The sequence below is a fragment of the Chroicocephalus ridibundus genome, chromosome 13, assembly GCF_963924245.1.
Source record: "Chroicocephalus ridibundus chromosome 13, bChrRid1.1, whole genome shotgun sequence".
NCBI classification, from domain to species: domain Eukaryota; kingdom Metazoa; phylum Chordata; class Aves; order Charadriiformes; family Laridae; genus Chroicocephalus; species Chroicocephalus ridibundus.
The window spans coordinates 8439079-8466342 of NC_086296.1; the positions used below are offsets into that span (position 1 = coordinate 8439079).

The 27264-nt window shown below is 39.4% G+C and overlaps 1 protein-coding gene across 2 annotated transcripts in view; it reads left to right on the forward strand.

Moving 5' to 3' along the window:
• Window positions 1–27264, forward strand: part of ADGRD1 (adhesion G protein-coupled receptor D1) — a 156278-nt gene that overhangs the window by 105559 nt on the left and 23455 nt on the right. For both annotated transcript variants that reach the window (XM_063351376.1, XM_063351377.1), the window contains 4 exons: window positions 4567–4720; window positions 11723–11789; window positions 12805–12871; window positions 20497–20588. In XM_063351376.1, coding sequence (XP_063207446.1) covers window positions 4567–4720; window positions 11723–11789; window positions 12805–12871; window positions 20497–20588 — 380 coding nt within the window. The remainder of the gene's footprint in view (window positions 1–4566; window positions 4721–11722; window positions 11790–12804; window positions 12872–20496; window positions 20589–27264) is intronic.

The window sequence follows — 27264 nt, forward strand, 5'->3', positions numbered from 1 at the left end:
CAGACAATGCAACTGAGTCACTTCAGAGAACACGTAAAAGCCTCTTTACACCTTATCAAGGCCAGCATCACCTCCAGTCTTTTTAAAAAATATGAAATCCTAGTTGTATTTCCTGGTTTTAGTTGGATGTAGGTAGAGCCTGTGTTCTCCAGAGACCTGTCCCGGTGTCCACCCACCTTTGCAACGTGCTTTGTCCACACACAGACGTCTTGCTTGTTTAGTTAAGCAGATGTAGCTGAGCTGCTGAAACACTCATATAGATTTAAATTGCTGTTTAATAGGTGTATGTTTTCATGTCTCTTAAACCTGTTCAAAACTTACTTTAGCTAAATTGAAACAATAGCACACAGAAAGCAAGACCTGTTTTACACCACAGGCTTTCTGGAGTGAAACACTTTCACATTTCAGCCCTCTCTCCTCTGTAACAGCAGTAATTATAGGGCACAATACTGTAAAGATCTTAAAGTTGAAAAGTATGATGTACATACCATCTGCTACACTTTTATTTTTATTGTTTGAACCTCTTGGGATCAGGGGTGTTGTGATTCATCTTTTTATTAGTCTCATGTCCTTACGTTCTGCATGCTCTGCTCTCACTAGCTTTGACGTCAGTTTTAATACCTTTAATTGCTGCTTTAATTGAACTGCTAAATGGTAGTTTACAAAAAGAGGGAGGCAGTATTTACACTAGAAGATGTAAATTTCTTAATCTTCTGCTTCTGCCAGAAATGGGTGTATCCAGTGCTTAACAGTTTGTAAGTGCCCTTGCTGGAGAGGACAAGTGGTACCAGTTTGCTCGAGGAAATACAGTGCGATGGGGAATGGCACCGTAGAAACATCACCTTCTTGCACGACTGCCTTTAGGCTCCATCCTCTTCCCACTCTGTCTCTAGGGATATTTCGTTTTTGATTCCAGATACGGTACACAGTATTTCCCTGATAATTTCAGATGTATTATTTAATCACTTAAAATTTATACTACAGCCATTTCCCTTTTGTAGAGTAAGAGTATTTTTAATCACAAAACTATTTCCATGAATAGGACTTTGATCTTCTAATACATCCAAGAACATATTTTAATTATTTATTTTTTTAAAAGCTGGTCCTTGATACCTAACATCACTAGTGCTAAAACAGTAGCCCTAAATGATCGTGGCATATTCCAGAAGGCAATTATTCCTGAAACCAGGATATCTTTCCTCTAGAGAAAGAAAATATCTTTGCACACATCATTTTCTTCCTATACTGCCAACTCCTGAAGATACCTTTGCTTTCTGCATGCCGGTCTAATGACTTCCCTTAGACTTTCAGCAATAGATACATTTGTTTTTTCAGAGAGGTTTGCTCTTAGTTACTCTCTGCTGTAGACTAGAGAGCACCATTGTTCTTAACAGAATCCCAAACAGCAGTGTCGGTTTAAAAATAATGAACATCAACATTTCTTTAGGCTACTAAAGCCTTCCAAAGACCTGAGCATGTTTGTGGGAGAAAACTAAATATTAATTAGACATACGAAAATGAAAATTGAAGTACAGTGGTTTTTTTCCCATACAGCTGGAAAATTTAATGTGTCTATTTGCAGTTACTCAGTGTATTGAGCCGGTTCTCACTCAGTACTCGTGTATGGCATTGCTTGAAACACTTCCAAATAGAGAGATGGTACCAGCTACTTTTGTTTATGATATATGTACCTGCAGAAACTCAAGACTGTGTATCAAAGCAGCGTATAGATTGCAGGGAAAGACATTTTCAGAGGGTTCTACATTATGTGGTAAGATTGCCACTTGAAAACACTATTACAAGTTGAATTTAGAAAATGTATGCAAATTTATGATCTGTTTTAAGACTGTCCTCAGTAAACAAATGGCTATTATTTTCTGAGAGTCTGCTTTACTTTCTCGATCACTATAACACGATAAGCCTTGCTACTGGCTGGACTGATTTTTCTGTTTCCACAGACTCACAATTAGTCAGCTGTAGGAGTAACAGTAATGAGACCTGTCTTGTTACAGGTATTCTACGGAAAGTCGTGTGCATCACGTGATACAGCAAGGGAAGCCTGCTTGTTTTTAACATGTAAAGTCAGCTTTTCAATGCCTATTTTAGGAAGGCAATTCTGTCATTTAAGAGTATCTTCAAAGTAATAATTAAGTCAGAAATGCAGAATGAATAGCAACTTTGCTATGCATTTTATGTAAAAATCTGCAACTCGGTATTGTACAAAATTCTGTACGGACCAGCCTCCTGCTACTTCACTATGTCTCATTTTTCTGTTGTTTTGTGATTCATATTGTTTGGCTACTCAAAAATTGGAAAGTATCCGTTTGACAGAACTAGCTTGTAAGTCAGCTTTATGTTGCGTTTATATTTTTGTGGACTAATCTGGTGGAAATCAAAAGGCATAAAAATGGATTTCATAGCCTTACGATAAAATTAACTGGAAAGGTTTTTACAGTTTTTGTCAATAAGCAAATCTGGTTTAGTGATATGTCACCAAACATTGCGAAATACTAAAACACTTACAGATCTCACTTACATGATTTAAAACTAAAGTTATTGCTCTTTAATACATCTAGTCATGGTGAATTTGCATTAGAATGTCCTTGCACTAGCACAGAACTGGCTGAGTACGAGTGAGAAGGTACAGGAAAGCTTCAATTTTCATTATACTATCCAGTCCCAACATTTTAATTTTCATTAGTGTACAAAATCCCGAACCATCAACAAAAAGAACAAAATGCCAGCACAGGGCCACTAAGCTAATGCAACAAAGGGAACTAATGATTACCATCTGCAGACCACTGCGGCAGCAAACTGGTTCCTACTGGCGATGCTTCCTCAGCACACAGGCTCCACCTGCCCGGACACCTTACTGTGACTCGGCAGGTGAGGAAGGGAAACTTGAAGAAGAAAAAAACCAGATCTTCTCATTTACATGGACTGCATGCAAGCAACCCCTCTGAAATTCTGTAGGTGTCACAGAAGGGATGCTTCAACTACGGAGCAGAATGACCATCATCAGTATGCTACAAGATGCAAAGCAGAGATATAGCTGGGACTCGGTCCAAGACCGTGTTTAAAATGTGCCTTAGCTGAAAGCAAACCAAACAAGGTTATCTTGTGGTAAGATCATTGGCAGCCACATCTGTTCAATTACTGTGTGATGAGCGAAACCACTTGTGGTGAGACATCCTCGAAAAGCAATTAGTGGTGAAAGGAGAATGTGCTGTGTGAATACGTGAGGAGTGGGGAAGAAGAAAGGATTATGTTTTCCTGTTTTCATAAGGTAGGCTAACAGGAGACTTAGAGAAAAATGTAAAGACCTTTTTGAGGAGCAATTTAAGGAAAAGCCAGGTCTTAAGCCCAGTCTGCATTTCCTGTAGCCCACAGTGGGCCATAAGCACCGAGGCAGGTGTAGACAGGACTCAAGAGGGTGTTTTCACTTCTTGCTGCATTGCCTTAGTCATGACATTCCTCTCTTTTGGGGCAGCATTTGTTTCACTTCAAAACATGTTATAGTTTAAATTGAAACAGATAGTCCAGTTTACAGCAGGTGGGCTCACTTTCTAGGTGGTATTTTTCTGTTGCTTTGAATTTCGTATTAGCTCCTATTTCCAGAATCTTGATAGCACGCAGTGAATAAAGGCCTATCAAGGAGTATTCATGTTGTCTGTAAACACCCTACAGAGAAGACTTTTGGTTCTTTGCCTTAATCTCTACATGTGTTCTTGTCAAATATGACTTCATATACAGCTGGTACGTCAGACTACGGGCAATTGAGAATTCAAACAGGCTGGCAAACTAGTTGCCCACCGTAGAGCAATTAGGACTCAAGAGCCAATGATAGCTTGCTATAATTTTTTTGCAGTGTCTATATTAGTACTGCTGATGGAGGAGCATGTGAGACTTTTACAGCATTTCTAATCAGGACAGACAGACACTGGAATACAATGTGGTTTAATTTCTGCATTGCCCTACTTTTGATATGAAGAGCAGCAAAGTAGAAAAGCCACATGGCGGAGTGTAAATCAAGAGCAGCTTTCACATTGCACCTTATTTTAAAATTTCCATGTTTCACTCGAGCTTAACTGATCCACTGACTTTCTACCAGTTCATCATAGAAAATGAGGCATGAACTATGCTGGTTTTTCTACCGTCATGGAGCAGGGAGTACGGGACAATGCCTGTACCCCCACTTCTTTGACTCTCCTGTATTTCCTACAGGCTCAGCAACAGGATGTCAACCCTTCAGTTTTGAATTCTTAAATGTTTTGTAGACTTTAGTAGGAGTATTGTTCCTACTATTATAAAGAAATAATCACTTTGGATTTCCACATCATGTTTGGGAATATTTTTTTTATTAAAAGGTAAGAGGATTTGTTACTTTGAAGATACCTGAAAATGCTGTTGAAAAATTAAATTCTCTAGTGCTTTGCTTTTAAGACTAATTTACTCCAGCAATTTAGCATTTAGCGTGTAAATGTATTCAGAAATAAAAAAGAAATTGGAAAACCAATATGACTGCATCACAAAGAAGTAATGTATTAATTTTTGTTCTTAATTTAGGTGCCTTGCAAGATCTTGGCTATTCTACTTCATTTTTTCTTCCTGAGTGCTTTTGCATGGATGCTGGTGGAAGGATTTCATCTTTACAGTATGGTGATCAAAGTATTTGGGTCAGAAGAGAGCAAGCACTTATTTTATTATGGAATTGGATGGGGTAAGCATTTAGTAGCTGCTTGCTTTAAGTCTCCTCACTGTAGGACAAGATTATATTCAGAAGCATATGTAAAATTGTCATCTTATGATCATAGTTTGCCTTACTGAGAGTAGGTCTGTTGGATAAGAAAATGCATAATTTTTCTGACTGTAATCATACTTTAAAACGTATAGTCCATTAAATTTAATTCCACTGCAGTGAATTCCATGACCTCACTAGGCCACATCAGATCCTTAATTACCAAATCAATAGCAGGAGTGTCGGAGGGAGGTGTCACTGCACAGGTATGTTCTTTTTTTGGTTCTAACTCACAACACTGGATTATTCTATCCGTATTCTGCAATCCATACATAAAAAATTTGGCACAGTAGCACAGGAGTATCACAAGACTTCATTAGTTGATGTTTTGTGCCTTGAAATCTTTAGATGCAAAAGGTTGCACAAAACCTCAATATTAAGAATAAAAAAGTAGTCCTATGACATGTTAATCTCACAGATAACAATTCACAGGTTTTTAAAGGCACTAACGAATGCATAATCTGTGTGCCTATTGAGGAATCGAAACCGAATATTTTGTTCCAGACTCTTCACAGCAGATGAAAGCTACCTTGCTTTCCGTGTCCTGGAAGTACCACAACGATGCTTGACAAACCTCCACATTTAGAAACCTCATCCATTGAGTCAAAAGAAGAGATGTAAAAAGATAGCAAAGGAATACCTATGTAATTCCAGACTAATTTCAAAATATGTTAAAACATGCATTATCTTTCCCCCCACAAATTCATTTGGAAGGTGAATGAAAACCAATTATAACAATAATACAGACCGTCTGCAGTCATAATTGGAATATTCGATACCTATTGCACCACATAGCTGGGTGATAGTAATGCTGTTCACTTATATATATGTATTTCAACAGCCGCCTACTTGTCCTTTTTTATTTTATGGCCTTTTTATTCTGTACGTCATTTCTTACTCGTTTTGAACTCTCCTTAGCAGTTCTGTCTAAAGGCCATCTGATACAGTCCTCTGGTGAACACGATATCTGCTAGATTGAGGGGACAAACTGCAGTTCGGTTAGATTTTTTCTTTGCCCTCATTTTTTCTCTGTGACAGGTTTAAAAGTAACACATACATGTGTCCTTATCCTGCATGTTTAAAATATTTTTTTTCTCTTAAGGGAGGGCCTGCATGCCAACACTATGAACCTTAAAGCTTCAGTTTCTGAAGATGTTTGAAAGCTGTGTAGAAGATTTACAGACACACACACACGCAGACCCCCCCACCCCACCAAGAACCACTACTCAAAACAGGCTCATAGCTCAAGTGGAGTAATTAATCTTTTTCCACATAGTCCCAAAAGTAAGGGAACCTAGACAGGCTGAGAGTTGAAGACATGGAAGATTTATAGATTCTTCCAGATTCAGTGCTAAATGTAGAGAAACCTGCTGATGTTGGAGAGGTTTCTTGTGTATTTATTTAATCCGGAGCTCATGGAATACAAATCCAAGTGCATCAAACCAAAGAAAATGTTCTCATAAACCCCTGAGAACTTTCTCCTTCAGAAATATTATGTAAAAAGCCACAACAGTTAATAAAATAATTAAGAACTGGCTTTTAATTCACTGGGGTATTTGCTAGCAGATGTGTTGATTAACTCAATTTACAATCAATCATTAATTAACTTATGAAAACAAATTAATGATTTATATGTGCCGCAATGCACCTTTACCCTTTTTTTCTGGCATTTTGAGTAAGGTTTATTTATTGTAAAATGGCAGTGATCTCCAAAGTGATTTAGAAGACACAAGGATAAACATGGCACGTGACTAGTACTAAATGTTGCATTCTGCCTCATTTTGTTGCAATATGATTGCTATCACTCAATTAGTAGTAATTAGCACAATGAGTACATAACCTATTGGTACATAACCTGATGGGATGTTAAATGTGGTCACTAAAAAGTCTCTTCAGTGGTATTTTGAGCTTTGGAGGATAATCCTTCAGGCCCAAGAGTAGGCATTTATCATCAAAATAGATGTATATAGCAAAATACAGGAGGCACCAGCATTAGAAGTTTCTATATCAGTTCTTCTAGCAATGTTCTTTTTGTCAAGAATTGTGTAAGAAACCCAGTGGCAAGCTCTGTTTCTTCAATGCCGCAAAGTGCTGTTGGAGATAGATAGTGGAAGACATTATTCATATAACAGTAACACGTTTCTCTGTGTAAACCTTTCAAAAACCCTTTTTTGACAAATAGTTTGATTTTGGAAACCACATTCCAATTATTATTCCTACAATGAGATGGAAAAAAAATATATTCTGAAATCCAGTAAATCTCCCAAGTTGCTGGGAAAGTAATTCGTACTTCTTTATTTTTTCTGTATAGCTCAAAGTATTTACATTTGAATTAAATGTTGCATATCCTTAATCATATCTGACATCACGTCATTGCTGCAAATGTGTCTAAACATCCCTGAAGCAATTTAACTACGCAACTGCATTCCAAATTGTTTATCTCTCGATAAGGATCAGGGCAACCTTCATTCAGTCAACAGCGTCGCAACTCACTGCCTGGTGTGTAACTCTAATGCTCATTCAGCTGGTAATAGATGTTGCTGAAGAATGATGTTTTTGAAGAGAAAATCCACATCGCAGTGTTCACTACTTAAATGCTGAAAAGGACACCCGGCTCTGTCAGTTCCCAGCTTTCTCTTTTGTTGGCATATTGGCACTGAATATGAATAGAAATATTTAATTAGAGATCGAGCATCAGTACTGCCTTCAGCAGCAGTGTCTGCTCGTGTCCTACAGGGTAGCGTTTGGGTTGTTCCTTCATGAACTTGATGAAAGTACACCAGAGAGAAGTTATATATATTCTATAAAATTCCCACATCTAAACAGAAGTCTTGCAAGTCTGGGGAAAAAGGCTAAAAAGGTTTTGTCCTGAAATTATTTTGATTGGCTCTTAAAATGAGGGTAAATTTGCATTGAATGCAACTGTCAAAAGGAAGTCGAGCATTCTTGTGCCATCCTGAGACCACAATACATACGTACTTTCCAGTATCTAATAAAAATGGCCATTTTTTTACACTTTTGCTTAGCTAACTATTATACTGGCCAAAGATGATTGAAAGAAGTGGAAGACAAGGATGTTTCATCTCACGTTTGTCAAAACAGATAATTCATTTCTTCATTCTTTGCTTTTAATTGAAGTGTGAATTCATTTGACTTTTGCAAACTCGTAGTTCCTGCAATAATGACAAACCTCAGCCCTGAATTTAAAAACCCAGACTTGTCATTCTCATTTAAGCAGAAATACTGGGCTAGGTACATGTGTAAAAGTTTGCAAAGTCTAAATTAATGACAAATCGAAACTTGAGGCAATGAGAGGAGACAGGGACAAGGAACTCTACACTATCACTGGTCTCCTTACATCTACTGAGTTTTCTGAGAGATATTACTCCTGTAAAATGAATTCAACAGTAATCAGAGAGACAGGATACCAAATGTGCAGAGTTGATTGAAGCTCCTGTGTATTATCTTTAGTCCCAAGGGTGCTAAAATTACCTCAAAGACTGCAGTTGCCAGGAATTCAAAAGACAAGCAATTTGAGGGAGGTGATAATATCCTAACTTTGAAACCACCTTGGGATTGACTGGGGGAGGAAAAAAAATACTTAGTTGCCTTGGTGGTTCAGCATAACACACAGATTATTGCAGCAAAACTTTTCCCACCCACCTATTTGTAGGGTGCTGATGATAGTTTGTGATACTGGAGATTTTGCTGTGGCGCTTAGGCCTTAACACGTTTTCCTATTTCAGACAATTTCCTTTCCTTTATAGGCTGCCTTAGAATGAAGATTTTGTTCTAAGCTGTCAAAAGACCTAAATTTCTCTATTTGCTGTTGCTTGATGTAGTCCCAGACTTCTGCATAGATATGATGTAACATAACCGAAGAAAAAGGAAATATTAGAAAATTAACTTCTACTAAATAAATGGGAGAATGGACTTTTCCCCATCAAGAAAAGTAGACCTTTTCAGTGTCAGAAGGAAATATTCTTTCATTTGTGTCTAATGCTTCATCTTTCTCAATAGAATTGAGATTTTAGAATTAATGTCCTAAAATTGCTTCAAATTGTCTGCTGCAGAGTTTCTATAGCCTGTCTGGGGTTTTTTTGCTATGTATAGAAGACACAGAAGCTTTCAAAATACAGCACACAGATTTACAGGCATTTCCCATTTTATTTATCATTAGTGCCTCAGAAACATAAAGCAAATGGATTAGATATGAAGTTTAATGCTGAAGAAGAGGGCCTAGCTGACATTCATTTTAGACTTCACCCTAGCGACTGTATTTGGGTTGAATTCAGGGAGAATTTTCTCTGAGCAAGGACTGTGTTATTGGGCTTCCTGTGCCAGGTATTACGAGTTTATGCCTGCTCTGCAGGCTGTATTTTGATGCCGAGTTTGGGAGGTAGCTTTAAATTAGCTGGCTTGGGGACCTGGAGAGGTTGAGCTGCAGCAGCACAGGGCTCCGTGTGGGTTGACTTACCCCATTTGAACGTGCTGCTCTATTGCTCTAGGGCTGCAGAGACACAGATGACACCAGCGCCATAGATCAGCAGCCGGAAAGGTGTGCTACAACATTTTCATCTGATACTGTGCTCTGGAAAGCATGGTCTACTGCATGATAAATTTGGCGATTTGGATTAGGGTTGGTGAGCATATTTGTAGCACCTGCTAACTGAGAAAACATTCGGATACAGTAAAAAACCATAACCGTAATTCTTTCATGGATGATAACCGGTGCCAGCACAACGTTAACGTTACCTGTTGTGGGTGGAGACTAAACTTCACAGCTCCTGTGTAATCATTACTGACAAAAGATTAAGCAAACACACTTACTTTTGTGTGTAATATATAATCCATACAAATTCTTCAGCCGAGATCAAATTTTGCAGTCCCCTTAGGCTAAATATATTTTTTTTCAACCTCTATAGAATTTATTGAATGGTTGTTTCTTAAAGGAAAAATACTCCAATTTCACTGTAACAAAACCTTGATTCTGCCTCCATTGCTATTATCCGTTTAATATCTTGTTAATTTGAATAAAAGGCAAACACTGCACTATAGGCTGTAGACCATTTTATTCTCACTGACTTAACAGCTCTTTTTATGCAGATGACTGCTCTATGTTTCATCTGCGTAAGTTTTATTATCTTCAAAAGGAACCCTGTATTTAATTTTCTTCTTCACTGCCATTTAAAATTGATAAAGAGTCATCCTAAATGCTTTGAATATCCAGCATTTGACTTGGAAAAAAAAGGCAGCTAAAAGTATAAAGGAGAGTTAGTTGGGCACAGGTATTTTTGCTTATGTGACAAAGTCCCTGCAGTGGGAAGACAGCCTACATCAGAAGACAAACTGTGCCAATAAACACCATTTACTCGGCAACCAAAGACGTGATTGGGAATGTGTAAACACACCTGCGGGACCTGCAGTCCAGGTATATCACGGCAGACCAGGTTTCAGCAGATAGGCTTATGTCTGTGCTTAACTGCTGTGTTGAATATAATTATTCTTGACTTTGCTCAAATATGTGTAGGATTTTCCTTTCTTAAATAGACAAAAGGCATAGTAAACTAAAATCTTGCCTATACTCACGTCTTACACAAATATTACATTTAAGGGGTTATTCCTGATTTGGACAAGCCTGGGAGAGGAGAATCAATTTCATGGGATATTAAACTCCACCCTGCAGAATGGATTTCAAAGTCTGTGACCTAAACAATGCCTGTAGACACTGCAACTGCCTCTGAACTACCAAGTATCTTTCTTACTTATAAATACAAGACACTTCTAGCCACAATCACTAAAGAATGAAAATGCTTCTTCCAGAATTTATAGTTCTGCCAGTACAGGAAAACTTTACAGAATTTAGTGAGGATGATATTAGTAAGATTAAGCAGAAATTGCTTGTCAGAGAATTTTGTAAAAGCCCCATGCAGAAAACCTGAAGAATCCAAAAGAAAATTGAAACTTTAAGCTATCATGTCTAATACTCTGTCTGGGACCTGGTTATTAAATTCCATAAGATGATAAAGGCCCAAGCCTTCACATTTTATTAAATCATACAGGAATTAGCAGACAATCATTTAATATTTAAAAGGATGAAGCTTTGCTATATTCATAACTGTTGGCAAGAAAACCCTCGCTTCCTCTCCAGCTGCTGGCCTGGGGGGCTGTGCTGAAGTGGGACAGCAGGACGTCGGGGTGCTGGGGGGCCGGAGACACGCAGCCCCCTGGCAGCAGGACCGTAATCGTCTGCCTTTGTGTAATTGCCGCGTGGTCCCGTAAAGTGCTCCTCCGCCTCCCAGGATGCAGCACACTGGAACTGTCAAAACCCATCTGGAAACATAGTCTACTTTAAACGCAGAAATCTTGTACAGCTATTACATATTTATGTCAGGGTAACTCCGGTGGTGCCTCAGAGTGGGATCTGCATTTGCTTCTGTGTGTTCGTAACTGCCTCTCGTGATGCTGCAGGTAACGACATGTCGCCACGTCTGTCCTCTCGCCTGCTAATCACGCACCCCTGAGAGAAACTCAACTGTGTTTTCCAGGTTGTTTTGAATTCTCGAATAAGGTGCACTTACGTGGGGAAAAGTGTTTAAAATCAGCCTGCTCTTGCTCCACAGGGTATCACTGCTTGAATAGCAAGAGACAGAAATTACATAAACAAAAACCAGGATGAAAAAGGACTCTGGTTCTCAACGAAATTAGCACTAACTCAGTTTAACTGTTAAACTAGTGCTTTACTGAAAAGTCATTGAATAAAACATGTTGTATTACACAGCTGCAGGAGGATGTCGGGTTAGGCTTAATTCTAAAATTACTCTGAGCTGTTCTGTTGTCCGTGTGAAATTCAGCTGAACTTGCAGAGTTTACTGAAGACATACTTTTGTTACTAATAGTGCCGCCGGCTTTGCCTTTTTGCAGGCTGCCCACTGGTGATTTGTGTAATTTCTACAACATCGTCCCTAGACAGCTATGGAGAAAGCGGCAAGTGAGTATGAAACTGTCTTCACTCCGGGTGCAGTAAGGATGAAAAATCTGATGGGGAGAAAAACTCATGGATCTGATAACAGGGCTGAAGTTCTGCCAGATCCTGCTGAGGGGTAGGGCAGATAACCTGAAAACGCTCAACTGTTGTGTAGGCATATTCTTAGACCCAGAAGCCTCAGGTTTGCTTTTCACTGCTGAGATGATGCACAAAAAGCTCCCGAGATGTTTTGCCTGTTTTTGCCTTCTGCTGCGGAGGCGCAGGGCCTCCTGTGGCGAGCTCCCTGCCTACCCCACGCACAGAGCAAAGCGCGGGCTGAAACATTTCTAACAAGATGAGAATAATCTCTGATTAAGGACATTTAATCTTTTGAAGAAAACTACATCTGAATATCTAGAATGGGTATCATTGAAAATTTTGAAAACTAAGTCCCTTTCTAATTTGGAAAAAAGAAAAGCAAAGTTACCTGAGAAAACACTGTAGGATTCAATCCTACCACAATGCAAGCAAAAGATTTGGAGGAAGGGTTGTTTTCTGTGTGCGGTGAACTAGCTTGTATCGTCACGGCTGTAGGGGAGAGGTGTGAAGCTGACAGCGTGTCTCCCAGCCTCCTCACCCCCCGCCAGGCAGGGCAGGGACGGCTTCAATTTGTCTCTTGCTACAATGACAGTGCTCCCAGCCCCGAAATGACTGCCTGGGATACAGGATAGAAGAACAACAAATAGCAAATAAAACCTTTCCTTTCTTCCCATCTTTCCGCCCCTAATGCTATTTGAAGGCGTGCTGGGGCAGACAGCTGTCACTGGTGCTCTGCAAGATACAAATCAAAATGAGATCCTGCCTCAGATTCCCCACGTGCGAGGGGAAAAGAAGCTTCTTATTGATGCTCTATCAGGTCCCTTGCTTTTAAAATTCATCAGTCTTTTTGCACTCTCTTCTAGTCTCTTTTTTAATTAAGAACATTACTAATTAAATGACCGTGTGCTTCATCTAAAATCATTCTGATTTTTCCCTGCAGCTGCTGGCTTGCACTAGAGAATGGAGCAATCTGGGCTTTTGTGGCGCCGGCGTTGTTTGTCATTCTGGTAGGTAAACCCACGGCTGCTGCTGTTTTCTTATTGCCCGTCTGTGTCAGCCGTAGGGCGGAGCTGGCTGATGCCTGACATTGGGCCAGGCCTGTGAAACAACAGAGACAAAGGGTCCAGAATTCTTTTGTGCCTCCTCCGATATTTGTGTTTTACATGGGTGTGTATTAGTTTATGCATGTTAATTCTCACACCGTTCATTCCACTCTTCCAAGACAAAAGTACAACCTCAAATCCCGGGAGAGCCCTCTCCTGAAACAGCCCTTTTGGGGCTGTTAATAACTGCATAGAATTGAGTAATCTTGTGAGTTTTAATTCTCAGAAAGATCCCCCAAAAAAACAAACTCTGTGGTTTGTGTTTCATATGCACCAGTAAAAGTTGAAAGGCTGATTCCGCCCCACTGGTATTTGAAGGTTGTGCTTGCAGAGAGCTCACTGTTCCCGGTAAAGCTGAGTGCCCTCACTAAAGGTGACCATCGCAGTCATCAGCTGGCAGGAATGGGTTAAAACAACAGCGTGAGCTGTCACCCTTTGGGTGAGCTCTGGGGAAGGTAACAAGCTGCACCTGCCTTCTCACAATGACAAGGAATTTGTGCTATTCCTCTGGTTTTGGAATTCGACATCAGGTACGGCAGTTTGCTGATGGAGGCAGGGCTGTTAAGGGGAGTTTGCCGGGTTCAGGTGGCTGCTGCAGACGCCGCTGCCAGCTGTAATGAGTGTCATCTTTCCAGGGGGAGTGCAGGTTCACGGCTCGGACGCTGCTACACAAATGCTCTGCAGCAGTTTAATTATGCTCACACATTAAATTACGGTGACTTGTAGTTTACTTACTCTGATTACTTAAGTACCCAGGGGTGTTTGCAGGGATTAAATGGGAGATTATTGTTTTCAACACTGTTTCCAATACTTTAATTGATCAGGTTATCTACAATTTTTGCTGCAGGTTATAATGTCAGAGTTACAGTATGAACATGGAATAGACTCACTGATTAGCGAAAACAGGTTGTCTTTAAAGCTTTACTTAGATTTTAAAGGCATGAGCCCAAATCTAGACTAGAGTCTGCCTGCTGTGGTCTTTAAGGAGGGTCAGGTAAAATAAGGTCCTGACTGCTTGCATGGACGAGTACCAAAAGGAGACACTGACTGTACCTTGTACTTCTCTAAGAAAACTAGGATTTCCATGGAACACACAAAGAAACTTCCCCAAATTTCATCACACACAAAACCCCCACAAATCCTGCTGACAAAGGAAGGAAGGAGAGCTACACGTACAGAACCGCCAGTGTTCAGCATTGCATATCTCTGTAACTATTTGGCAAGCAGAAGGTGGCTCCTTGGCTGACCTTCTCTGTCACAGGCAATTTTACACTGCAGCTGAGTGGACATCCTACCATTTGCCTGGGACAGTGAAATCAGCACATCTTCTAGGCAGCCCAGCCCAGTCCAGCATCTTCCACCCAAGGCACAGCCTCTGAAAAACTAAGCTATATAAACATATATTAAGAAAACAATGACAACAGTTGCTAGATTGATGTGGCAGAAATCGTCTCATGTTAGCATTTTAATCAAATTATTAATGGCAACACTGTAAAGTCCCTGTGCAGGAAGGGCAGAATTTCTTTTACCTAAGTGAAAGCATAAACATGTAAATGAGAAATGTTGGTCACTGGGTTAGAGCTGGCGAAACAGCTCCGGACTTTGTTCCAACAGACTTAATTTCTTGTTGGCCTGTACCTTGGAGCTTCTGTATGTGCATTTATATTAAAAGATATGTAGATATTGATGATTGGAGAGCAATTAAAATAATAAACTAATATTCAAATGTCTCCTTCTGACATTAGCACTTTCTCGCTGGCCATTGTTCAGCAGCAAAGGAGGAAATGAGATGCAACCAGTAAAATCAAATCTTTCCCAGCTGCTGTCCAAAGATGTTATTAATCAAAACATGCCAGATAGTGAAGCGCTTACTCACCTGAGCGAGCACAGCCTTCAACAATTTGCACGCGTAGCTGCTTGCCAATGAAAGTACAGTTTTAACTGTCTGGCTCTCACTTATGATATATAATATTTGTGCAGCTCAAGTTACATTCTTGTAGGGATAAAAATATTTTGAGAAAGAGAAAAAATGAGCTCACAAGGTTGATCCACGTAGAGCAATTTGTTAAATAGTCTAAACCCAGCTCTGCCCAAAATAGCAGCAAGCTAGCTGATAAATTATTCTCTCTGGGCATTGAATATGCTAGCTGAAAAATGTGCTAGTGCCTATAGGGAAATAACAAGGCTAAACACTATTCTGTGTGTGCGTGCGTGCCTGTGCTCTTTAAATAACAAATTAGCCACTAGTTGCATGAACTAGTGTTTAGCCCTGAAAATACATCTCAAAAAGCAGTTTTTGACTACTTCCATCCACAGTTTCTCTCTGCCAAGGAAAAGGATTGTGCTGTGAAGAAGGCAGAGGGACTGCTCTTTTCAACTCCCACTCCCTAGAGACGAGGCAGACACAGTCTGCTTTTGTCCTGCCACAGCCTCGCAGGCAATATCGGCATCACGGAGCCTTAAAAAAGAATGATGTGGTGGGAGTGTGACTGGGAAAAAATACTCACACATACTTTTCTAGGGAGTAATTCACAGAACCTCCCAGCCCTACTTGGGTTCCCATACCCAAACTGCTCTTTTCTTGGGGTTTGAGTCAAAGGATGCGTAGGTATTTTGGCTTCTACCTGCATCTTAAAGTTTCACGATCACTCTCCCCACCCCTCAAACCACAACACCCAAGCCTCTATAGCATCCTCTTAAATCAGCTTTGCAAAAAAAAATATGTTGCAATTAATTTGAAAACCAAAACTCAGCCAAAGTGGGCCTGGGACATGTCTTCAAAGTAAAAAAAACTTGACAAAGCACCTGAATTTTTGGAACAAGACATTAAACTTTTGGCAGAAGGCTTTGTTTGTTATCAACCATCTGCTGCCTTGGTGTGTTTCCATAGATATGGCAGAATTAAGGAAATTCTGTGGAAAGCATCTGTGTACACGGAGCAGTGGGTGTGCTGCAGACACTGAGCAATACGTTGGGGGGGAGATGCTGGGCCGTAGTGGCAAGTCCTTTCTATTCTCCCTGCAAGTAGTTATTCTCCCAGTGATTTTTCACAAGTCTTTGAGATAAACAACATTTTTATGGAGCTAAATGATTTTCATTAGCATATTGCTAACAGTTCTGTGCTGTGGGGACATCAGCTTTGTAACCAGCATCTTCAGATGGTACTCTGTGGAACTTGGGTCCCAGGCTGAGATTGCCATCACTGTCTTCACTTGGTACTTGCTTATGAATATTCAATGTATAAAAAAAAATATTCTTTCCCTTATACCTGCTGATCATGCATGATTTAGTTCTGATGCCTCATGGTATTTATTCGTACCTTTACGTACCAGTGCAGAATTAGCATCATTTTCGTATGTTGAATAGTATCTTACTCTGCAGGTAGGCCTGCTGATTGAAAAGTGACAATTTGTGTCCCTTATTAGACATCACTCATCATGGGAAAAGGTGACAGAATTGGACCCATAGTGTTTAAAGGCCCTGAAACAGCAGGATTCCTCAGAGTCATTGAGACCAAGTACGTACTTACGCGCTGTGGTGGATTAGAGCACAAATGAACAGACCACAGCTGCTCAGCTTCTCATTTTTTCTTGTTAGCACTCAGTTGTGAGCACTTTTACTGTTTTAAAATTAAATTCCTTCATTATTTTAAAATTAAATTTCTTCTTAGTTAACAAACAGGAAAGCATGCAACATTTTTTCAAACAAGGGGACAGACTGTAAGAAATTAAAAATTAAGGATATTATTAGGAAAGAGTAGAAGTCAGGGATCTGTTACACCTTTTATTTATTATTTCTTTTGTTGTTTGTTGTGCATTTCCTTTGTAACCTCTCAGTTTTGCTCTGATATTCAGCTCTGACTGGTGTGATACCGCATGCATTAGCATGAAGTCATGTACACAGAAGTCTAAAATAACTCAGTTCAGTCCATTCCAAGTGCAGTTGCTCTGGGATAGCTAAGGGTGGAATCAGGCTTTCCAAAATCATTCTCCTGGATTTCAACATCGATCTAATTTAATCAACTAGCTGTCTTTGGAAATGCATAACACCCAGTAATGATTTTTGATGTGACCCAGCAATGGGCTGCAACTGCAACCGCGCGCAGCCTTGGTGTGCTCCCGATGGTGTCATGCTAAGGATCAAATTAACCCCCACCGTGAGAGCGTACGGTAAACCTCAGATTGGAAGAGTCAGTTATAACTCCCTGTACCATTGCCTGAAACTGAAGTGGAGCCTAAAATAGTTTGTGGTTTTAGAGGAAAGCTGGTCAATGGATTTAATTAAGGCAATATGTTTTATACATTTATTTTTTTTTTTAGTTCCTCTGTGCTGCCAAGCCTTTTCTTGGCTAGGATGTAACACACCACATCAGAGGGTTTTACACATGGGATTTCTGCACTGCACTAGAGAAGAAACAAAAATCTCATGAGACTTGCAGGAAGTCTAGGTGAAACCTCTGCAAAAAAACCCGAGGGAAAGAATTTGTCTCACTGTATCTGGTCTGACAAATTTTTGATGAGATAAGATATTGAAAGAGGTACTTTTTACTCATTTAACGCTCTTCCTCATCTGACAATTTTTAGTCAGATGAAGTTGTCACTGGAGTGAGCCAGAGCTCCCTGATGTCATTGGGATCTTTCCATGGGCTCTGGTGGGCTTTGGATCAAGCCTACAATAATAGGAACTGGCAGCTCCTGCTGATTTCGCAGAGACTTGCGAGTGCCTGGGGTTGGACAAGCTGCCTTGAAAGGAGTCCTGTGAGTGAGGAAACAAGCGCTAATATTATTAGCTATATTTCCTTGAAAAGTAGAGTGTGGCCAGTACCTGCGAGCAAAAATATCCTGTGTAATTTTTAGGCAAAATAACTGCAACTGTCAGACAATCGGGCCTACAGTTCCTAAATGTTTATTTTCCTAGTTTGAACATTCTGATGTAGGTTAAAGCATAATGAGTGTTTCATCAACTAAGCATTCTCCTGTTGAGATCATTGGCAAAGTATTTACATCAGAAGCCAGAAAAAATCACTGGAGGAACAATTCAGCGGCTGTATTTTGGTTTCCCGTCATAAGGGCAATGGAAATACCTCCACACTTTACTTACTGAAATATTAGCAAAGGAAGACAATTGTAACTAATCTGTTTGTTTAGGCTGTATGAGATTAGTCTAATTTCTCAAAATACCAAAGCACAATTTTTCAAGCGGTTCAGGAAATTTAAATACAGAACTTTGGGACTCGAGTGTAATGGTTCATTGCTAATTTTACAAGTACCTTGCTTTTCATCAGCAGTGAGATCACAGTGTTTCCTTCTCATCTTTTAAACATACTACTAATGCACAAGGTATAGTCACACTGACTGCGCAGGAGGAGAAGCTCAAGGCCTTTTAAAATTTCTACTTTAGACCATGCAAAATACCTAGGAAATTAATTTCCAATTTAATTTCTTTTATATAAAGAAATAAAAATTCAGCTAGAAATGTTGAGCAGTTTGTGTTTTAGAAAGCCATCTAAATTTTCTCCTTTGAGATTATCTTGCTTGTGCTGTCTTCGTGACCAGATCTTAGGGTTCATATCCAGTTTGAGTGAGAGTTTGCAAGATTCTGAGTATTCAGTTGTTGGTGGTTATCATTCATAATTTTCACTGACCTTTGTAAGATGTAGGAAATTCAGAATTTGAAGAATAAGGTTTTTTTTTTTATGTAATTATTTTAGGGGGAGTGTTTGAATATACAATATTTAGACATATTTTTAAAAATGCTATGCAGAAAGCAAAAATCTAGGAGTCTCTAAAAGAATGAGGAATGGAAGATCGCATTAGGGTTAAGGGCTCGTGAGGCTGGCAGCAGTGTGCTGTTGTCTGCAGTCATCCGAGAAAGGGATCATGGAGCAACTCTGCCAGGATGAACTTGAACTGTCAGTGAGACATCCACAAGGCAGCGTCAAAAGGGGAGACTGATGTTTTGGATGCAAGACTAAAAAGGCTGCTGAAAGATAATGTGTCTGGAAAGAAGTTAAAGGTGCAGAGAGGCATTTTCTGTGCATTCCCATGAAAAGCTGGAGTAATGGTGATGATCATTTGGTGGACATGCAGTGGATAATTGGAGAGTTTGGAGGAGAAAAAGAAGAGAAAGTGTAACTTGTTCATGTTCATTGTTTGCTGGTTCAGTCAACATGCGTATTTAGTGTAGAATTGGGTTTCTCAAAAATGCTGGTTAAAACCTCAAATAATTTGTAAGAGATATTTACAAAATATGATTTGGTGGGAATGGGAAAAATGATCCCAAGACCATTGAATTTCACCTCTTACTCATCTCTGTAAAGCTGACTGAACAAGTAGTACACTTGTCATTGAAGAGCAGTCAGGTTCCACAGGACACTCTTTGGATGAGCTAGAAAGCCATGGCAGGAACGAACTATCATAGCTGTGCTCCTATTTACAACAGGTGATGATCTGCCCTTAGAAATCTAAAATCAGAAGAGTGGTCAGAAGATTTAAAAAATACCAAGGAAATTATTATCATCAAACAAACATTTTTTAATTCACCCTCTCATCCTCAGAATTAGAATATTTATGTTGAAACAGAGTATGATTATTGAGTTTTAACTGAGGAACGGCACTATTTTGAAGTCTTCTCTTTCTTTTTGTTCTATAGTTCAGGATAGTTTTGTTCTACCCTTGTTCTTAACTTGATGCTAAATATCAGCTTTGTAGCTGATGTGTAACTTTGGACAGGAAAGGGGAAATACATCTTTCACCTTCACATTCTCTCTTCTTTTGTTCTCTTTAAACCCAAGGTCTTTGCACAGCAAGGCGGTCTTTGCCACATTTCCTTTAAGTGGTAAAGATTTCCTTCTTTCTTCACCTGTGACTCCAGAGCAAACTCTCTTTTGTTAGATATTTTCAGTGTTAGTCTTTTCAAGATTTCCTACTTTTCTGGGAGTTCGTGTCATTTTATTGATGTTTCTGCTGGGCCTGACATAAAAAAGAGCCACGCTTTTGAAGAGCAGAGTTCAGGTTTAACATATTTTCCTCATTGCTGTTTTAAAATAATCTTGTGCTTAAATTGCAAGCAGACTGTGGTAGGAAAGAGGAATTGTACACTGTGCAGTCTAGCGAGAAAGGTGCTTTCTGAAGTCCGTGCACAGGCAAGCACAAAAACGAAGAGTATGCAGACACATGCCCCTGTTCACTGAAGTTTTTGTCTAATTTGTCAGCTGGCAGTGGATTATTAGGGTATTTATTTGTACAGTGGGGATCCTGAGCGCTCCTTTAGCTGTGAAGCAATGTATCGATGCAGATTTATCCTAAACAAGCAAAGGCTGTTCCTTATAGAAAGAGAGCAAAGGGAGAACGACCCACTGTGGGGAGAGCAAAATCCACTGACACGGGTCAAACTATACTAGTCCAAAATTGGAAACCTCTTATGACAAATAAATACAACATGCAAAGTTCCTCTTTTCCTCTAGGGCTGTTTGCACCTCTGACGCAGTCAGTACTTGTTCTCTTGACCAAGTCTCATTCCTTCTTCAGGTCAATATTGGTATTCTCGTTGCTGTCACAAGAGTTATCTCAAGAATCAGCGCAGACAACTATAAGGTCCATGGAGATGCCAATGCCTTCAAGTAAGTTTTTGTCATTCAAACTATATTATCACAAGTTAATAATCTCACACTGGCAATGTTATATCATATCATAGAGACATGTATCATGGACTTCTCCCAGAACACTGCTGTCATTCCTCTTTAGTAAAAAGCAAATAATGGTAAAGGTAGCATATCATCCTCTTGAACGTAGCCGGGTAACCTATATTTTATGAAAAGCTGAATGCTACACAGGATGAAACCTAATGTTCAGCGTGAACTAAAGTGTTTTCCTGCTTATTACGGTTTCCAGAATTTGCTGATTCATGATTTTCCCTTTTATTAATGGAGACTTTCCTCTTCCTGTTATATTCAAAGATAAATCTCACAGAGCATCATTAATCTGTACTGGGGTATTGCAACTATTCTGCTCCTTCAGAGGATAAACCTTGAGGATAAGCCCCAGTTCAGCATAATATTTAGGCATATGCTTATATTTAAGACTTTTTTGATACTGCAAAATACACAGACTTATGCTGGAATTAAATGTGTGCGTGTCACACATTTAAATTCAAGCGTGTCGTTATATTAAGGTGCCTTGATCCCCTTGGGATGGTGGCCGCTCTGGGAGTGCATCGTCTTTAAAATACTGCACTAGCAAGGGTAGAGGGGAAATGTAAGGTAGACACACGGCTACATCTGAATACACAAGGACAAATTCTGATTTCTCAAATCTATAGGATCACCTATGAGTAGCTAAGAAGATAATTTAATATACTGGAAGTAAGATGCTGAATATTCCATTTTGTGTTTTTTATCTCCTAAAGATGCTTTAATCGAAATATAAAAAGGACACTGTATATAACTCAAGGAATACGTAACTTAGGTGGAAGAAAAATGTGATGATGGTTTGTTTAATGTTTCTGAGCCACAGGCTATTGTATGATAAGGATTTGGTGCCACTGCTCTGAAATGGTATCATAAAGAATAATTTTTATGCTTGGATTACTTATGTAATTTAAAAAATGGCATTAAGTTTTAAATACTGGTGACAGTTACCTAATTGAAGTTAGTTTAGTTCTTGTATACTTATCCAACAGGAAAAAAAAACAGTAAATAAGTCTACACAAAAATCTATAAGATAATTACATTGTAGTGAAATTAAAAGACTGGGAATTAAAATGACTGTTTCAGGTTTGGCTGAGTCCCTGTGACCTTCAGAAATACAGGGGAAATATAGAAATGTCAATGCCAATTTGTATAAACTATTAGAATTATGAAGACAAAGGAACAACCTCCGTAAATAGAAGAGGAGCTTCACAGATTGCTCTGTGTACTTAGATAGTTCCTTACTTGTATCACAAAGAATTGATTCAATACACACTGTACCCCGCACACTAATATATATTAATTTTTTAAAAGAAAACTATGTGTGTGTACATAAGTAAAACAATTTATGAATGGTTGGTCTAGGAATAAGACTAAATGCATTTAATCAGGAGTATATGTTCTTAGTTCAAATATTATCAGCTGTAGGTTTGGAATGGTGGAGCTCTGTAATGAAAATGTGACTTCTCCAGACACCCTGGCTAAGAGATGCCCCTTGTGCCAAGTAATTTTTAAAACACAGTTTTAGGATTTGACCTAACAAAAGTGACGGTGGTGGAGAAAAATTATTATCAGTGGGAAGACATATCTGGAAGCATTCAATCATTGAACTATTGGTTAATCAGAAATATGCTTTGACAGAACAGCTTTCCTTATAGAAATAAATTAATTCAATAAAATATAATTGAAGGTAAACAGAACATAGAGAATAACTCATTTTCTGTAGATATCATTACAGAAATGGGTCCAGAATAAATTTGAAATGAGAAAGTCATAAATAGCTGTCCAAATCAGATCTTAGAGAGTATTCAACTCTGATTCAACATAGTGGTGAGGCATGATGAATTAGAGTTTCATCTACAGAGGATGTCATGGAGAAAGTAAGTGGCCTAGCGGAAAAAAGATAAATATAAGGCCTTTCCTACATCGGATTTCATTTTCTTGTCATCAGTCTTCCTTATACAGGTGAGAAGTTTATATGCCTAGTGTGAAATCATTCTGTCTGTGGTACGGTTTTCCCAAGAAGAACAAAGCAAAGAAGGGTTCTGTTCTGACAGCTGCATGGGAAATGTTTTTCATAGTGAAAAGAAACACGCCTCCAACCTCTAAAGGATCCTAGGTGTTGATTAGAGGTTGTTAACGCGTGAGAGTGGATAAGCAAGCAAAACGAAATCAGTGGCAGAGAGCACAGAGAGATCAGAAAAACGCGATAAGCTCTGTAGTTTCTGTCAAGTTGCTGCCAGCAAGGGCTACAGGGTAGTTTTTGAACCAACAAGTTCACTTGGCTTAGGGAGGAATCACTGAAGACTGCAAAAAGCTTTGTGTAATGTGAGCCTTACATAAAAGGCCTGTCAGGCATCCATCTGAATAGTGCCTTTATTTGATATTAGCTATGGGGGAAATTGGAACAAGTTAGAAAAAAAATTATCAAGCACTTAAAAAAAAAGCTGAATTAAAAGGTCAGAATGTGATTTTGATGAGACAAGAAAGCACCTTGTCACCATGCTGCAGTTGTCTGCTGCAGTGAAGTGCTACATAAGGCAGAAGTGGTTTTTTGAGGGCTATGTTCATGGTTTTAGAAAGCCAAAGACAGACAACGAGAACTGCAGTACAAGGAGCTGTGCAGGGGAAGCCTGCTCAATCCAATAAACTTGAGAGGGAAAAAAACATAGATTTCAGTGCTGTCTTTTCAAGCTGGAATGAAATTTAAGTGGAAAGCACAATGAGAAACAGTAAGTTGCTGTCTGCAACAATTTGGATGATAGTACTTAAACAGCAGGGTTTCGAAGTTTACAAGTGATAATGAACTGAAAGGCATAGCAAAACTGGCTGGAGAATAACAGAAGTGCCTGTGGCAGACGCGCGAGGGAGGAGCCAGTGCCAGCTTGCCTTTCCTTGGTAACTCTGGCCAATATTCCTACCTGCCTTGAAGCACTGGACTACGAGACCTCACACTGGCAGCTGCTGTTGCGTTCAAATACGAATGGCCGCTGTAGTCTGAAAATCCCAGTTTACAGGTTTTACAGAACAGGCTCGTCGTCAGGCTCGCCTCTTGCCAGGCTTTGCTGCCAAAGGAAAAGTTTAATTGCACTGACAAGGACTGGCTTCCGTTTCTGCTGGCAGCCTGGATGGGAGAGCACCTGCCCTGGATTCATCTCCCCTGGATTTAGATCTCAGTAAAGCAAACACCTCCACCTGGACTCCTGAATAATGGAGAAATGGGTGTTTCTACCATGCAGTTGATCTCATCTGTTAAGAGTCCATCTCACTTGCCTTTGCCCCATCCCTGGAGGCGTTCAAGGCCAGGCTGGATGGGGCTTTGAGCAACGTGGTCTAGCAGGAGGTGTCCCTGCCCAGGGCAGGGGGTTGGAATGAGATGATCTTTAAGGTCCCTTCCAACCCAAACCATTCTGTGATTCTGTGAAAAGTTCTGATTTCTCCCCAGATACTATGAGGGTAGCCTAGACTGCACAGCTTGTACTCAGATACCATCTCTGTGCACATCTCAAGCCAGGTGTGATAACTCACACCTCTGAGGCCATCGAGCCATAACAGAGTAGAGATTACCTTAGGAAATTGTCATAACAAAGATGCAGTTATGAGTCATGATGGTATCAGTTAGAAAGGATATTTATTGTTAGAGAAATGCTAGTACTGGAGAGCATTTAGTTTCCCTAAAGATTAAGTTACTTGGCAACGCAAGTGGATATTACCAACAAGACTTGTTTCTCTTGGCAACAGACAGCAATAAACTGATGTAATTATTTAGAGTAATTGTTCCTGATTTTCCATATGGCAACAGGTCCTCTCAAATGTGACTGCAGAGTATGCACTGGGGTGAGCCAGTGCCCTGCTCTGAAGGCAGTGTCCATCAAACTTCATGTTTAAAAGCCAAAACAGAAAAGAAAGTTGTGAACAAAATTCCTTTTTTATCATAAAATTAATTTATTTTTCGTCTTCCCCATTCACATTTCACTCAGAATAAAGTGCAGTACATTATGGGCTGATTGACCTCTGCAGGTTCAGATGTTGCTTGTCACAGTGGAGATATCAGACAGCATCTCGCTGAACATTTTACCCTGGTTTCAGAGACACTGATGTGGACATGTGGTTTTGTTTGTTTGTTTAAAGTAAATAATAATAGCACCCCCAAAATAAAATACATCATAAATTGAAGGAGCAGCATAAAAAGTAAGTTTATATGATACATAAACTGCAAAATAACCAATAATTGAAGGCAAAATTAATATAATTAATTAATCAGTGTATGATCAGAGATGCTGATTGTGCATAATAGACTCCTGTGAGAGTCTGAGCGGTACGTATTTGGTTGTTGTACAAATTTTTGTATGTGTGTGGAAATAGTCACTTTTTTAGCATCTGAAACTTTTAATTCTGCAAGAGCAGTTTGCTGGTAAGAGCTGAGCAAAAAAATATTATCAGCTCCTATTTATTACTTGAATTTACTTAACATGCTTTTTGTATTGATTTTTGATGCATATCAAACACATGTATAAAATATGAGCTGTTTCACTTAGTTGTGGTTCGTTATATTTGAACCTTTTAGTAGATGATTACTTATTGACTCTCAGCAAAATAATTTTGTGTAATAATTCAGATGTTGCTTTCTGAGAATGTTTTGTATCCAGGGAACAGATTTTCCACCAAAAAGTTAGTTTGAATGGTTTAGTTTATAGACTGCTGAATCAAATACCTTGAAACATTTAAATGCATACATACATTTGTTTGCATTATCCATTCTTCTTGACTGGGCCCTCTTTTAGGGAAATAATTAATCATATGCTTGAGTTTAAGCATATGAGTAGTCTCTCTAAGCTTAATGCAATTAAAGCAGATTAGTTAATGGAATTGCTCGCGTGCTTGAAAAGGCACATGATTGCATTTCTGACTTATGGACCATTTGAACTTTCCTTGTTACTTATTTCTGCTGCACGTAAAGTCTTAATTCCACTCGGTGCATTCAATAACTCTTATTAGGACCTAAATATCTTTTTTCTTGCTGCTCTAACCCTTCAAAATCTCGTTGCTGTGTTTACTTGGGAAGTTACTTCTCTGTTGCAGTGAGAAAAGATACCTAATGTGACAGCGTTTTAGAAATGTGCACATTTCATTACCCGTGGGGAGAACTCTTCCCTGATTAAGTCTTATCACAGATAGTCGTTTGATTACGCGAGTTACCTGGCTCTGGGTTCACAAGGGTTAAAGTATGATACAATTTTCAAAGATCTTAGTTTTGCACTAAGAGTAATACTAATAGCAGCAGAGGAAGAAATGCAAAGCATGTCTCTGTTGCAGGAATAGTAGTTTTAGTCTAGAAACTTTATAAAAAGATACCGTGCTTAGCCATACCGCGGCACCTCCCCAGCTAGTGCACTTTTGTATCGTATTGTCCAGGAGAGACAGTTTCATTAACTTTTCTTGAATAAATTGCCAAGTCCGATTCTTACTGAATACTTTCTCACTGCTTGCTCTGAAATGGTCCAATGAGTTGGAAAAATCTCTTTTTTATAAAGTGTACACTTTAGAAGCTGGTGGACCAGAAGTGATAGCTATCGTAATCATCCACGGATAATGCAATTACGCAAAATCAGAAATATTTCTGAGCTTTTTATCCCATTCTTTCTTTCATTTTACTCATTTCCTTCATCCCTCAAAGCTTGATCTTCACTCAGTAAAATAATAAAACAGCCTCTTAGTGCTCTATTGAGTGAAGGAAAAACATTTTTTTTGTTTAGTTAAATTAATGAGTGAAAATTGGAACGAACGGCAGTAGCTGCAGTGTATGGGAGTAAAGCAGGGCTTCAAGGAAAGCTCAGCAGGGCAAGCAAGTCATGTAAGCTGTTGTGTTAGGTTGTTCCGCATTTTTTTAATGTAGCATAAACACCTTTGGAATGGAACTGAAAACAGGGTTATGTAGGTTAATGCAAATCCATTCCTTACTTTGGTTATTTGAAGAAAAAATAAGCTGTACAGAAAGATTTTCCCTTTGACAGATACAAATACAAGAGGGTTGTCCTCCAGCAGCTCATGATGCTGCAGACATCTGTATGGTTTAACCGTGTAATTGACTGTTCCAAAGCACTTTGCAAAGCCATCTATTATATCCCTGCAGCACACTGAATGCACTGTGGCAAATTGCTCATCCGTTTAATCAACGACCCATTCCACGCCATGACTCTGCATCAGTATTTTACTTTGTTTATAAACATGCCGCCTGCCTTTCAGCCCAGTCACCTTTTGTCTCGGATACCAGTCCTCCGCGTTAGTGCCGATAGCTTTGGTGCTTTTGACATTAGGCGTTATTCTGCAAGATACTGTGTATTTGTTGCACTTTGTTCTTGCGATTCCGTTGCGGTTTGCTGTCCTTTGATGTCCAAAGACTTGTCCTTCTAGGGGTTATTTGCAGCTGTTCATTTTCACAAACATAATTGTCAATCACGGCACCTACTCGAAGCTCTCATGAGAGCTCTCCTGCCAAAGGAGGTACCGTAGTCTCGCACCATAACTAAATTCTAACCCTTTGTGATACCATTAGAGAATTTCTATTTCCCCCCCCCACCACCCCCCCTTCCACAAGGGGTGAGGAGCA